This window comes from Microtus ochrogaster, chromosome 7 (assembly GCF_000317375.1).
Source record: "Microtus ochrogaster isolate Prairie Vole_2 chromosome 7, MicOch1.0, whole genome shotgun sequence".
Classification (NCBI taxonomy): Eukaryota; Metazoa; Chordata; class Mammalia; order Rodentia; family Cricetidae; genus Microtus; species Microtus ochrogaster.
Genome location: NC_022014.1, coordinates 37,587,000 through 37,600,091, shown reverse-complemented (window position 1 = coordinate 37,600,091; position 13,092 = coordinate 37,587,000). Strand labels below are relative to the sequence as shown.

The 13,092-nt window shown below is 54.4% G+C and overlaps 1 protein-coding gene across 1 annotated transcript in view; it reads left to right on the top strand.

The window, feature by feature from the left end:
- The window catches only part of Kcnj12 (potassium voltage-gated channel subfamily J member 12), a 48,503-nt gene extending 37,217 nt beyond the window's left edge, over positions 1-11,286 (top strand). Inside the window, exon 2 of the mRNA XM_013347471.2 lies at positions 7,310-11,286. Coding sequence (XP_013202925.1) covers positions 7,366-8,652 — 1,287 coding nt within the window. The 5' untranslated portion in view covers positions 7,310-7,365 and the 3' untranslated portion in view covers positions 8,653-11,286. The remainder of the gene's footprint in view (positions 1-7,309) is intronic.
- The last annotated feature ends 1,806 nt before the right edge of the window (positions 11,287-13,092 follow it).

The following is a 13,092-nucleotide window of genomic DNA, read 5'->3' as shown; positions in this document are numbered from 1 at the left end:
ATAAGTCTGCGGCCACCACCCGGGCTCTGTGACCTTGGGTGAGTCACTTCTCTGTGATAAGCCCGGTTCCTCATAAAAAAGAGGAACGATTGTTGGAGTTTTTGGACTGGAGCTGTGGGTCTGGGGGAAGCCCCGGTGAGGAGTCAGATTGAGAGAGCCTGGCCGTAGCCAGGTGGCCAACAGGAAGTGGGATGAACAAATTATTCGCCACTCTCAGCCCTCACTCTTCTCGGGAACCTTCTGTAGCTTCTCTGCACAGAGTTCTGACCTGGGTGACTGACCTCTTAGTCTCAGGCTCCTGCTGTGCCCAATGGGAGGAGCCATCCGTCAAGTCTGGGTTGTAATGAGTAGTGCACATAGGTCCAAGCCCAGTCTGGACTCATCCACAATTCACAGGCAGGATGTCCCTGCCGTGGACGTTCCCAGTTGTGTGACATTTGGCCCTGCCTCCCGATTCCTGGTTAGAGTAAACAGGCTGAGGGGCAAACATGGGCACAGGTGGCATTAAAGATGACAATGAGGGATGAAGAGGCTTACAGAAAGGGGAAGTAACTCCCCGAGGGCCACACAACTTGTAAGAGGAAGAGCCCCGCTTTGAAAATAACTCTGCATCTCCGAACCTGCCATTGTCGCTTGCCCCAGAGGCTTAGAATGTTGGGGTGACTCACTGACCATTTCTTTAATCCCAACCAGAAAAGCCAGTGTGACAGAACTGACTTGGGCGTCCCCATGACCTCTGCCTGAAAGGTGGGGAAGGTGACAACATCTTAAGGTCCTGGCCTCCAGGGAGCCCTTCCCATCATCCTCTCTCCAAATCTCTTTGACAGATGGGTCAGGAGGTAGGGGCCCCTTTGACAGATGGGAAACTGATTCTGTACCCTGTCGGGTGTGTGTGCAAGCAGGCACGTTCCTGTCTGCACCTTTGAAATGCTATTGCCCGCTGTTCTCTGTTTGCTCACCTACACACCATCCATGGGAATACTGCCTATCATACTATCCGCTGTCTGGGGGTGGCACTGGGGAAACCTGGCAGGAGTATCTAGAACACAGGCATAGCATCCCAAGCTTCTTCATGACCCTGGAGACATTGCTGCTTCTCTGAAGAGGGAAGGGTAGTCATTCCAGACCTGTGGCCCCCATGAGGATTCTGCAAGACAATGTGTGTGAGGTGTCTGCTCTGTGCCTGGAGAGCACCACGACACTTGCTGTCATCAGTGGTGACTGTCTTGTTCTGGGTCCAATAACTGGAGGCCCCACCCCTCTCCGCTGGCTTTGAGTGATAGCAGCAGCTGCTTGGGTATTTCTAAAGACAGTGGCTGCCACTTGGCATTGGACTTAGAGACAACTCCAAGCTGGTGGGGGTGAGGTCCTGATGTGTACTTGTGTAGCTCATCATCCAGCAATGGATGCTCACTGGTGCCTCTGCTCCCCCGCATTGGTCTCTTCCACCCACTTAGTCGGCTGTTGCTATCCATCCAGTAGCTCCTGACACCCCGTCTATCAGACACGCATCCTCTCACCCCCACCTCCCACTCTCCCCTGATTCTGCTCTGCACCCCGCCGACTTTCCCCACCTCGCCCCATCCACACACCCATCCGTCCATTCATCTGACCACCAAAACACCCACCTATCAGTCATCCGCCCTGAAGTGCTAGTTGCCCATCCCATCCATTCATTACTCATTTCCTTCACCCATTCATCTGCTCTCCATCCACCCGCCCACCAAACCACCCATTATCTGGTCACTCCTGTCCAGACACCCACACATCTGTCAGCCTGGTCTAGCCATCCATCTGCTTGACCACCCGCCTGTGCTTGTATCTGTCTCCTCAGTCACAGCACTGCCACCTCCTTGCCCGTCCTGCCAGTCTTCGGGAATGCTTCTCAGTTCCTGTGTCAAGGCCCGCACCAGCCCGCAGGGCCTCCAAGGCTGATCCAAGGTGGGGCTAGGACAAGAACAGCTTTCAAACAGTGTAGAAGCAGCTTCTGGCCCTGATGGGTAGAAACTAGGACAAGAGAATCCAGAGGTCTCTGGGCATGGTTGTCTTTAATCCCAGCACTCAGGAGGCAGAGGCAGGCAGATCTCTGGGTTCGAGGCCAGCCTGGTTTACAAAGCAAGTTCCAGGATGGCTAGGGCTATTACACAGAGAAACCCTGTTTTGAAACACACACACACACACACACACACACACACACACACACACACAGAGAGAGAGAGAGAGAGAGAGAGAGAGAGAGAGAGAGAGAGAGAGAACACTAGAGGTCTTTATAGGGTGGATAGGAGAGGAGAGAGCACGGAGGACATCTTGGAGAAGAGGGGTTGTACTGTCTACTGAGATCATCCTGGAGAAGGGGATGTTGGAACTTAAGGAGGCTTTGCAGATGTGAGACACTAGAGGCCCCATGAGCAGAGCCAAGGTACAAAGCTACCAGTGTAGGGAGCTTCCTGTGAGACAGCTGAGGAAATTCAGAGAGAAGGCAGAGGAGGAACAGGTAAGGAGTGATAAAGACATATTATTGATAGGGTTACTGCTTGGGGGGTGCAGGTGATTGGAGCTAGAACAAGCTGGGGATCTAACCAGTTGGGGGATCCTAGCTGAGGACCCAGCCAAGGTGACACGTGGAACATAGACTTCAGAGCCGTCTCACGCCAGGGGCAGGGAGTGGAGCTCCTGGTGGTTTTGGTTCTCAGCCTGCCCTGCCCATGGGCAGAGTGTGCTTTAATGGCCAGGGAGCTTTCAGGCAGAAATGTTGATGTAGCTGCTAGAATCAGGGCAGAGATTGCAAAGCAGTGAGGCCTGGGGGTGGGGGCCAGCACTGACCTACCCACCCCAACATGGAGTGGCCATTGTTTCCCTAGCATAGGGAAACGTAAGCTTGGAGCAGAAGTCCAGTGTGTTCACCGACCCTGAACGTTTGCCGGGGAAGAGGGCAAAGGTTGTCTGAGGATTTGACCAGGGAGTCTGGATTGGAAGAGTGGCCTGGGAATCATCGTCCCAGATTTAGAGAGAGAAACGTCAGCCCTCTCAACTTTCCATCCCCTGAACAGCCTTACTTAATTTAACTCTCACCAAGGAGACCAGCTTCCTTTCTGGTCTTGTATCCCCTAGCTCTGGCCGGGCGATCTCTCTGCCACAGGTTTGCTCTCTGGGCAGGGCCTGGCATAAGGGAGAACTTTGTGCCTTATGCCTGCCTGGTCTCCCATTTCCTTTGTGGCTGAGGTAGGGAGCCCTCGTGGAACCTCTCATGCTAAGACTTCTGGGTAGTGACTGCATTGGCTGCTCCTGGCTACAGTGGGGACAAGGCTCTGTGCCTGATGATTGAAGTCTGCTCCAGGCACAGGTGAAAGGAACAGGCTCAGGCGGGTCACACGCTTGCCTTCCCTGCACAGATGACCTCCAAGGAGTCTTTTGATGCGGGAGCTCCAAGAGTCCCCTGTCCTTTAAAAGTCTGCTGTTGACTGCCAACTTGGGGACAGTTCATAGTGCGTGTTTTATTACCAGATGGGTAAGAAATGGGGTCTGGAGGACTGGTAGTGGAACGTGATGCTCCCTCCCCCCCCCCCCTGCAAGACCTATTCTAAACATCTGTCATCTTTTACTAGTACAAAGTTTTTACACAGTCTCTTGTTCCCATTCTTATTGCCCCCCCCCCCCAGCCTGCTCTTGGAGGCCGGAGTGATGGATGTTTTCATCCCAGCTCTCCAGAACAGAAACTCCTCTCCTTAGAGACGGTGTGTCCCTTGACGAGTGACTCAAGCTCTGAGCTTTAGTTTTCCTCCCTGGAAAAGGGATTAGTTGTTACGGTCATTACAGGGATTACCTGGGTGAGCATGTCAGAGTTTCAGGAGAGTGTCTGGAAGGTAGCAGCAGTTGATAACTTTTGACACCTTTGCTCCTCATCCTGGAGGAGCCCAAGGGAGAGGCCTCACCTGGTGCTCCTTTTCCAGGGCCACTATCCAGGCGACATCTGGGACTATGTCCCTAGCCTTGTCCCAGTTCCTCCCGGATGTTAGCGAAACCTGAGGTGTCCAGAGCCTTGGAGACTGACATGGGATTGCCCTGCTCCATCCGGAGGTACCTCCCAGTGACTCCCAGGCCCCACCCTAAGCTAGGTGGCAGCTCTTTTCACTCCGAGCTCCAGTCCTGGCCCTCCCTGGCCAGTGCTCCAAGCTTACTGGATGCCGAGAGGCTGTGCCTGCAGATGCCAGGGCAAGAATCTGGCCCAGGACAGGTCATTTCTTCCTGCGGGTTCTGTGGCCTCTCCTACCCACTGTGCCTGGTCTCATTTTGAGCGCTGTCCAGTTTCGACTCTCCTTGTCTTCTGGTTCAGGTACTGTATTCCACTGAGCCTCCTCGTTCCCTCCTGGCAGTGTTCAGAACTGCCACTGGCCAGCTTAGGCCTTGCTAACATGGTCCTCAGTGTTGGCTTGAGCATTGTTTTCTCCTTTGGCTTCCGTTTCCCCACCTCTGAAGTGGGGTGCTGGCCTCTTTTCTTGCTTAGACCTCTTCAAGTGAAACAAATCTCATTGATTTTCTTTCCCAGTCTCATGACATGCCCATTGAGCAAGAGCCTGCCAGCTTGCATGACCCCGGCGGAGGCTCTGCCTCACGTTTCTTAGAGATCTTTAGTACATTCTTGTTGTCTAAGCCTTGGTGTGGGGGTCTCCTCTTGACCTTCGGCCTTCTGTGGCACTAATTCCTGCTTCTGGGTCCTCCTTTTGGGTCTGTCCTCACCATCCCCCACATGAGGGTCTTCCACGTCCTAGGGCTCTGTCTGCTTCTGTTGCTTGCGTACATTCCCTGGGTGTTTGGGGACAAGGGACTTTGCTCATCATCGGTTTCTGGCTCAAGGTACAGAACAGGCATACACTTGATGAAGTTGGTTTTCTCTGTGGTTTGGGTGGAATATCAGCAGAAGTGGGAGTTTCCAGGTCTGTGATGCTGCCTAGATGGTTCCAGAAGTGGCTGCTACATTCTCAGCTCCATGGGGCTGGCCAGATGGAAGGCTGCCTTCCTGGATCAGGCTTCTGGATGGAGCTCCCCAGTCTTTGATGCCTGTGATTCTGTTCCCTGCAGGTCAGCTGCTGCTCATAGTGGGAGCCAGAGCCGCCATGACCCGCTGGACATCCCTCAAGGCCTCTAGGTCACACAAGCCTAGCTCCTGGGATCTGGCAGCCTCCCCCCGGCGTCTGAGTACCCCAACCTTGACCACCTTACCCTGGAAGGCTCAGAAATCTGGGGCTGAGTGTGATCCCCAGGGTCCTCAGCCCCGCCAACCCTCTGCCTCCTGGCCCAGACAGAAACAGCATCCACCATTACAGCCACAAGCCTCAGCTACACAGACCCATGGTGAGGTGGTCAACTGACGTAGCCGTAGGGGAGGATGTCAGAATGAGGACCGATGGCCCTGTAGAGCCTAAGGTCACATGGCAGGAAACTGTGTTAGACATGAGGTTTGAATCTCAGCTCTCCTGCTTGTTGCCCATATATCTTGGTTGGGAGTTCCTTTCCTCTTTGAACCCCCTATGACTGTTAGAGGAAGACTTGAGGGTTTTGGATGTGTTTCTCCCCATCTTAGTAGGCTTCTGTGGTTCTTAGGCTTCATGGCCCTGTCTGTGTCTGCCAGGCTTCAGGGACTCAGCAGCACTGTGGCTTACGGCACAGACTCGGGGAGTGCTTCCCGATCTGGCTGGTCTAATGGTCTCCACCCATACTACAGTGTTGGTAGCAGAGTCTTCTGGCTGTGTCCCTCTGAGCCTCTGATGTAGATGTGGCCAGGGATTGTGCTGTCCAGATAGGGCTGAATTCTAGCATTGCTCTGTGCCTACAGGCACACTGGGGGAGTGTCTTCCTGTTCTCAGCCCCCTTGTCTGAAAAAATGGGCAGATCTACTACCCTCAAGAGTCCAAGGGCAGGAAGCTCTGATAGCATCTAGCCTGCCCTAGGTGCCCAGCTACCATGGGATCTTCTTCTAGGATCTCTTTGTCTTCCTAGTGACATCAGGTGATTGAGAGCTCCAAGGCTTTGTTGGGCTCTTGTCCAGCTCATCAATGTTCTGCTATACCAGAGGACACCCACTTTCTGCTCAGCCCAGCTGAGACAGGCTAGCGTCTCCAGGGGCAGGCAGTGCTATGATCCCTGGCTTAGCCTGCCACTGGTTCTCATGAATCAATGGGTTGTACAAAGCCTGGGTTTGTTCTGCTGGCTATGGTCCCTTTCTTCAGGCCTTCTCTGAGAAGAGTGTGTGCTCGGCTGGCCCGGAGAGACGGTGCTCCCTACAGGAGACCAAAAGTGGTAATGGAAGCAGGTGACATGTGTGAGGTCTCTGGACCTGTAGTCCTCAGCAGAGGCGAGGGAGTTGCCTGTTCTGAAGTTAGGGAAACCTTAAGAGACCCAATTTGGGTGTCTACTCTTATATCATATGACCCCATGATAGAAAAATCATGGGTGTAGCCTATGGGTGCTTAGTGGATGCTGTGGACTTCGTGAAGACAGGCAAAATGAACATAGAATATCAGACACGATGAGGCCTGGGCCTTGGCAGACCTGTTCTAGACCTGGGGTAAGACAGTGAGGGACATAAATGACCAGTGTGTGTGAGGGAAAGAAAGGCCAATGTCACAGCTATTATGGTTGTTGTTATTGCTGCTCTACACGAGGATCCGTGCTGGGTGGGGTGTGCAGTGTGTGGGTCAGAACCAAATGCATTTCTTCTGGGGCACGGGAAGGCCTGCCCTGGCAACATGGGGGCACAGTCTGATGTACAGCAGCACTGATCTGGGAGGGTGTTTGTCTGGGGGAGGGGAGGCAGGTGGGGGAATAGCATGCACACACACGTGTGCACATATGTGTGTGTGTATGTGTGTGTGGGTAGTGTGCGTGTGTATTCAACCAGGCAACAAAGCTATGGGACTGCCTTACAGGCCTTGCAGCTCCAGGGCCCACTGGCTGTGAGTAGAGGAAGGGTGGGATCTAACTTGGTCCCTTTCAGGGACTGGGAGTAAGGGAGACGAGCTGGTGAGGTGGCCCCTGCCTTGGTCCAGGCTGGAGGTGACCAGGACTTGGGCTATGAGGGTGAGAGAAATAGAAATATGTTTGAAAGCAGAGCCCAAGATTTCTGGCTGGAGCGGCACTGCTGGGAGCCAGGGGAGCCTGTTTTCCAAGCTGAGAAGGTGGATTTGAGGAGCAGGCTTCGAGTGGGAGGGAAGACGGGATCTGTGCTGACTACACGGGGGCTTTGTCTGCCAGCTACCGTCATGGGCCCTGACTGCCTGCCCAGACAGACCCACTGTCCTCTCTTTTGCAGAAGTGCCCCTGCCTGGAGTCAGCCTGGGGGCAGGCCAGGGTCCACCAGACCCCGGGATGACCGCAGCCAGCCGGGTCAACCCCTACAGCATCGTCTCATCAGAGGAGGACGGACTGCACCTGGTTACCATGTCCGGCGCCAACGGTTTCGGCAACGGCAAGGTGCACACACGGCGCCGGTGCCGCAACCGCTTTGTCAAGAAGAACGGCCAGTGCAACATCGAATTCGCCAACATGGATGAGAAGTCACAGCGCTACCTGGCTGACATGTTTACCACGTGCGTGGATATCCGCTGGCGCTACATGCTGCTCATCTTCTCCCTGGCCTTCCTTGCTTCCTGGTTGCTGTTCGGCATCATCTTCTGGGTCATTGCTGTCGCCCACGGAGACCTGGAGCCAGCCGAGGGCCGTGGCCGTACACCCTGTGTGCTGCAGGTCCACGGCTTCATGGCTGCCTTTCTCTTCTCCATCGAGACGCAGACCACCATTGGCTACGGGCTCCGCTGTGTGACTGAGGAGTGCCCGGTGGCTGTCTTCATGGTGGTGGCACAGTCCATTGTAGGCTGCATCATTGACTCCTTCATGATTGGTGCCATCATGGCCAAGATGGCCCGGCCCAAGAAGCGAGCGCAGACTCTGCTTTTCAGCCACAACGCTGTCGTGGCTCTGCGTGACGGCAAGCTCTGCCTGATGTGGCGCGTGGGCAACCTTCGCAAGAGCCACATCGTAGAGGCCCACGTGAGGGCTCAGCTCATCAAGCCCAGGGTCACGGAGGAGGGTGAGTACATCCCGCTAGACCAGATCGACATTGACGTGGGCTTTGATAAGGGCCTGGACCGCATCTTCCTGGTATCACCCATCACAATCTTGCATGAGATTGATGAGGCCAGCCCTCTGTTTGGCATTAGCCGTCAGGACCTCGAGACAGACGACTTTGAGATTGTCGTCATCCTAGAAGGCATGGTAGAGGCTACGGCCATGACCACGCAGGCTCGCAGTTCCTACCTGGCTAATGAGATCCTGTGGGGCCACCGCTTTGAGCCAGTGCTCTTTGAGGAGAAGAACCAGTACAAGATTGACTACTCACACTTCCACAAGACCTATGAGGTGCCCTCTACTCCCCGCTGCAGCGCCAAGGACCTGGTGGAGAACAAGTTCCTCTTGCCCAGTGCCAACTCCTTCTGCTATGAGAACGAGCTGGCCTTCCTGAGCCGAGATGAGGAGGATGAGGTGGCGACAGACCGGGATGGCCGCAGCCCTCAGCCGGAGCATGACTTTGACCGACTGCAGGCCGGCAGTGGTGCCCTTGAGCAGAGGTCCTACAGAAGGGAGTCAGAGATTTGAGTGCCCTTGACTTGGGTGCAGCACCACCCTGACCACAATAGGTCCCAGGTCCCCAAGGGACCTGGGTTTGAGCAGAGCAAGCCAAATCCTCGGGCCACAAACTCTGTAGCATCTTAGTCTTTCCATGTTTTTTCTGCAATAGCCTGGGGAAGTTGGTGAGAGAGCGGGTGACCAGAATGAATGGCCCGTGGCCTCAGATGTATATTTATGGGCAAGGAGGTGGTGACCTCTTGGGGTAAGGGGAACAGCAGGAGTGGAGGGCTCTTCTGGAGGCCTCAGAAGCAGCTCAGGAGAGGTCCCAGCCCTGATGGAAAATGTTGTGTGTGCACACCTCATTGGTTTTTTAACTTGGATAAGACTGTTTACAAAAACAAAAAAACAAAACAAAAAAACCCCCCACGAAACACAAGAAAACACTAACATGTGGTTGCATTTTTTAAAATTCATGGTGTGGGGACAGTTAGAATTCTACTCCCAGCTGCCAGGCAAGCAGCTGGATGGAGAGACCGGAAAGTTCTCGGAGGTCTGGTGTCTCCCTCACGTGTCCTGCTTAAGGGTGAATCAGGCTTGTGACCATGTTAACGATTCTAATAAAGTGTCTGGATGTCTCTGGGGGTGGGGGCCCACTAGGATGAATCTGGCTTGATCATTTGTGTTTGCCTTTGTACCTCAGCTGGATCAGGGCTGGGTTTAGGACCCAGGGGAGGCCCCCTTCTGTGCCCCTGTTCCTCACTCCCTGTCTGCCCGAGGTTTCCACCCCTTGCAGTGAGGGCCGGTAGGAAACACCAGAGTAGGTGCTTCTTAGGAAAGGACACTCAGGAAATTAGCATGGGGTCTGGTTCCCACGTTCCCAGAAAGTGGATCAGCCCCACCCCTGTAGGACTCACAGTTTGAGTTGTGCCTTAGACACTCTGGTTGTCTGGCTTCAGTCTTTTTGGTTTTATCAGACTTGTCCAATCCTTCCCTGCTGCCCCTAACTCCGCTCCTGACGCCCAGAAAGCCCCCCCCCCCAAGGGTGCAGGCTGCACCCCTCCTGCCTCACAGCCACCACGTCCCTACCTGCTTTTCTCCCACACTCCTGGGGCCCCAGCCAGTCATCTGCTGCTGGAAGGCAGAGTCCAGGAAAGGAGAGGAGAGGAGCACCCCTTCCCAGTCCTCATCCTGTCCCTACCACCATAGAGATGACCAGAGAAATGTCATAAAAGAATTTCTGTGTAGCCTTTAGGGGCCTGTGATGGAGCTTTCCCTCCCCGAGGTCCCAAACCGTGAAGTCTTCCCATCATGCCCAGTTAGGGAGACCTGAGGGGGGCTTGCTCCCAGGCATCTAGCTTAAGAGTTCAGGCTATGTTCTAGCCTAGGACCTGCTGCAGAGGCCTCAGTTCCTTTGTGTTCTTGGCCTGGCCTCTGCCCTCACATCTCAGTTTTCTAGCCTTGGCCCTGGGGCCTGGGGGTGCATTCAGTGTGGGGGTGCTTGGCTCTCACCCACCTCTGTGCAGTTGTCAGGCTGCGGGAGGGAAGGAGAGGAGATCCTGGGCCCTGGGTACCACTGTGGGAGCCTAAGCACCTTTCTGAGTAGGTGGGCCTGCATCCAGAGCAAGGTCTGGGGGCTCCTGGTCCTTCAAGGCCTGCTCCCAGCTCATCTCAGTGGCCTGAAACATTCAGCACTCTGGCCCATCCTCCTCCCAGGCTCAGGTCTGCCAGAATGGTCCAGTCCCTGGGCCCTGCTGGAGAGCAGCTCAAGCTGCCTTTCATCTTTGCCAAAGGCAGGCGGATGCTGTATTTTCAAATTCTCCTGCCCTCTTTTTTTTTTTTCCTTTTTCCCTGTATTTATTTATTGCTTGTGCTAAAGACCAAACTAGCCCCTCTTTTTAGTGCACCTATTGGGGGAGGCCACTGAGAGGGGAGCGTGTGCCTGTGCCAAGCAGGAAAGCTTGGCCCCTGGGGAGTACGTGAGGAAGGAAGCCGGGGTGTGTGTGCCTGCGTGTACAGATGTGCTCACATGATTGCCTCCCTGTGTGTGAGTCTTGGTATACTGATATATGTTATATACAGGTGTTTATGTGCAGGTAGTCCGTGTGTGTCTGCTTTTTTTATACGGGTAAGGTGGGTCTGGTGCTCACTAACCTGAACTGGTCGGGTTGGGCGCTGGCCACAGACACAATCACTGTCTGACGTGAGTCCCTGCCCTGCCCTGGTTATGCAGGCTGTACACAGTGTGCAGCAGTCTGAGGAGTCCGGTGGTAAGCTTCTGCACCAGGTCCTGATGGAGGCCATGCGTGCATCTGTGCATGCGAACATGTGTGAGTGTGTGAAGGTCCCAGGGTGCGTGTATGTGAATGTCAGTGGGGTGGGTGCTGTGTGCAGCGTGTGAGAGCTGCATAGAACGACGCGGCAGCCCTGAGCCCATGCTGGTGCTGTGCCACCTGGTCCTTGTCCAGCTGAGGGCCTGGGGGCAGAAGGACACACCACGGGGAGGCCCCTGGATGGGTGTCTGCCCTGTGTGAGGTCATAGAATGTTAAATCTATTTTAAATGGTGAAACTGGAGAATTTTCATGTTATTTTCAATACATAGCGGTATCTAAAGATGTAGGCAACGAGACTAGACCACATTAAATGCATTTTGATCTCTTTGAGTGCTACTGTGTTGAGATGTGTGTCTCATTGTCCTCTGCCTGCCTCTGCCACATGCCGGGCATTCACACGTCCTCTGGCCCCTGCAGGCTGGACCATAGCACTCCCTGGGGCGGAAGCTCATCTTCAGGGACAGAGTAGGACATGGTAGCAACATTGCTAAGAGACAGCATGGCCTCTGCTCAGACCCCCGGTTAGGATTCCAGCCTTTTCCGTGGACACTCCCCACCCCCTCCACACAGTGCCTCTCTGCCTCATTCTTTGGCTCTTACTGCCCTGCCCTCCTTTCTTTCACACAGGAAGCGTCTATCCCTACAGGTGTGTCCTGGACCCTCCCAGAGCTCCTTCAGATAGAGGTTGCCTGGCCCTGACATGGGCAACCATGTTTCCTTTGCAGAAGGGAGAGGAGAACCGTGGACTGAAAGAAGCCCTTTCCCCAGCACAAGTCAAACTGGTGACACCTGAGGCCAGGGTGAGGCTGGAGCTGAGAACAGAGAGCAGACAAACGCTCTTGGTAGGACCTGTGTCGGTTTGTTTTCTGGAGATTGATGTCATTGTGCCCAGGGCTCAGACCCTGGGATCTCCATGACCAAAGCCTGTGCAGGAGGAATCCCTTCCTTTGTCCAGCTTTCTTCTACGAGTGGACAGATCTCTAACCCTCTGCCCCAGCACAGACCCAGGGGCTCCTCATCCCGCAGATGTAGGTGGTTCCAGATGAGCAAAGAAGGAGCGCTGTGTTCTCTAGCCCCTGGTATGGTGGGCTAGGGGAGTTCCAGCAGTTATAGTGGGGTCTGCAGGAGTGGAGGGGGGGGGGCTCTTCAGCTCCTCGCTTGGTCTGGTAAGGCGCATAGCCCTGCAGCTCTTCTAGGATTCTTCCACCAGGATCTAAGCCAGCTGGGGCCCAAGTGTTGTGACCTCATTTTTGCACACAAGCCTCCCCTACAGCACTGACCAGCAGGTCTAGGCCCTGCCTGTGACTACACTTGACAGTTGGTCCTGGTCGCTACTTGCCTTTGGTGTCCTCCAAGTTTGCAGTTTCTCGGCACCCCCTCTCCTGGCTTAGGTCAGATTTCAGGCCACTCGATTGCCAGAGCACTCATGTACCTGCTGTCTCTCCATCAGTTGAGATGGTACTGCTAATGGCCAGCTTGCAGACATATTGAAAGCGTTGGGAGGTAGGAAGAACCATTGTGTAACATTAAGTTTTGTAATTTATGCTGGGGCTCTGGGCCCTGTGCTCAATATACTTGAGAGCAGGTATGACAGCTGTGCCTGAGTGGTCACGGGACAGCTCCCTTTCCTGCCCTATCCGGGATGAAATGGATCCCCTGGGAATTTGCATTCAGACAGGTGAGACTTGGTCATGACAGGGGACAGAGTGCCTACTAAATTCAAATGCAGTGCCTGGAAGTCTCTGTTGATGCTAGCCATGCCCTGGCAGGCCAACCAAGAGGCATCATTTCTCTGCGTTAGAGGAAGTTTGTCAAGAGGATTAGGACTTGACCAAGATCATCGAAGGTCAGTGATTTGAGATGGGATCTAGCTAAGCCTAAGGCCCAAGCCGTCTTCTTGTTGGGCCAATCAACCCAGACACTCCACACTCGGCCTACTGGTGGCAAGGGCAGAGGCCAGAGTGCCTGTCAGCCAACGAACAGCCTGGTGAGTAGTCTGCCCTTCTCATCCTGTCTACTGTGGTGGAGGTCCCTGCTCTCGAGGGAACTGTGCATGGTGACTCCTCAGCACAAAGGGCCACACTAGAGCTTCTCATGTATTCCTTAACAACAAAGCCCCCAAGGATGCTCCATTCC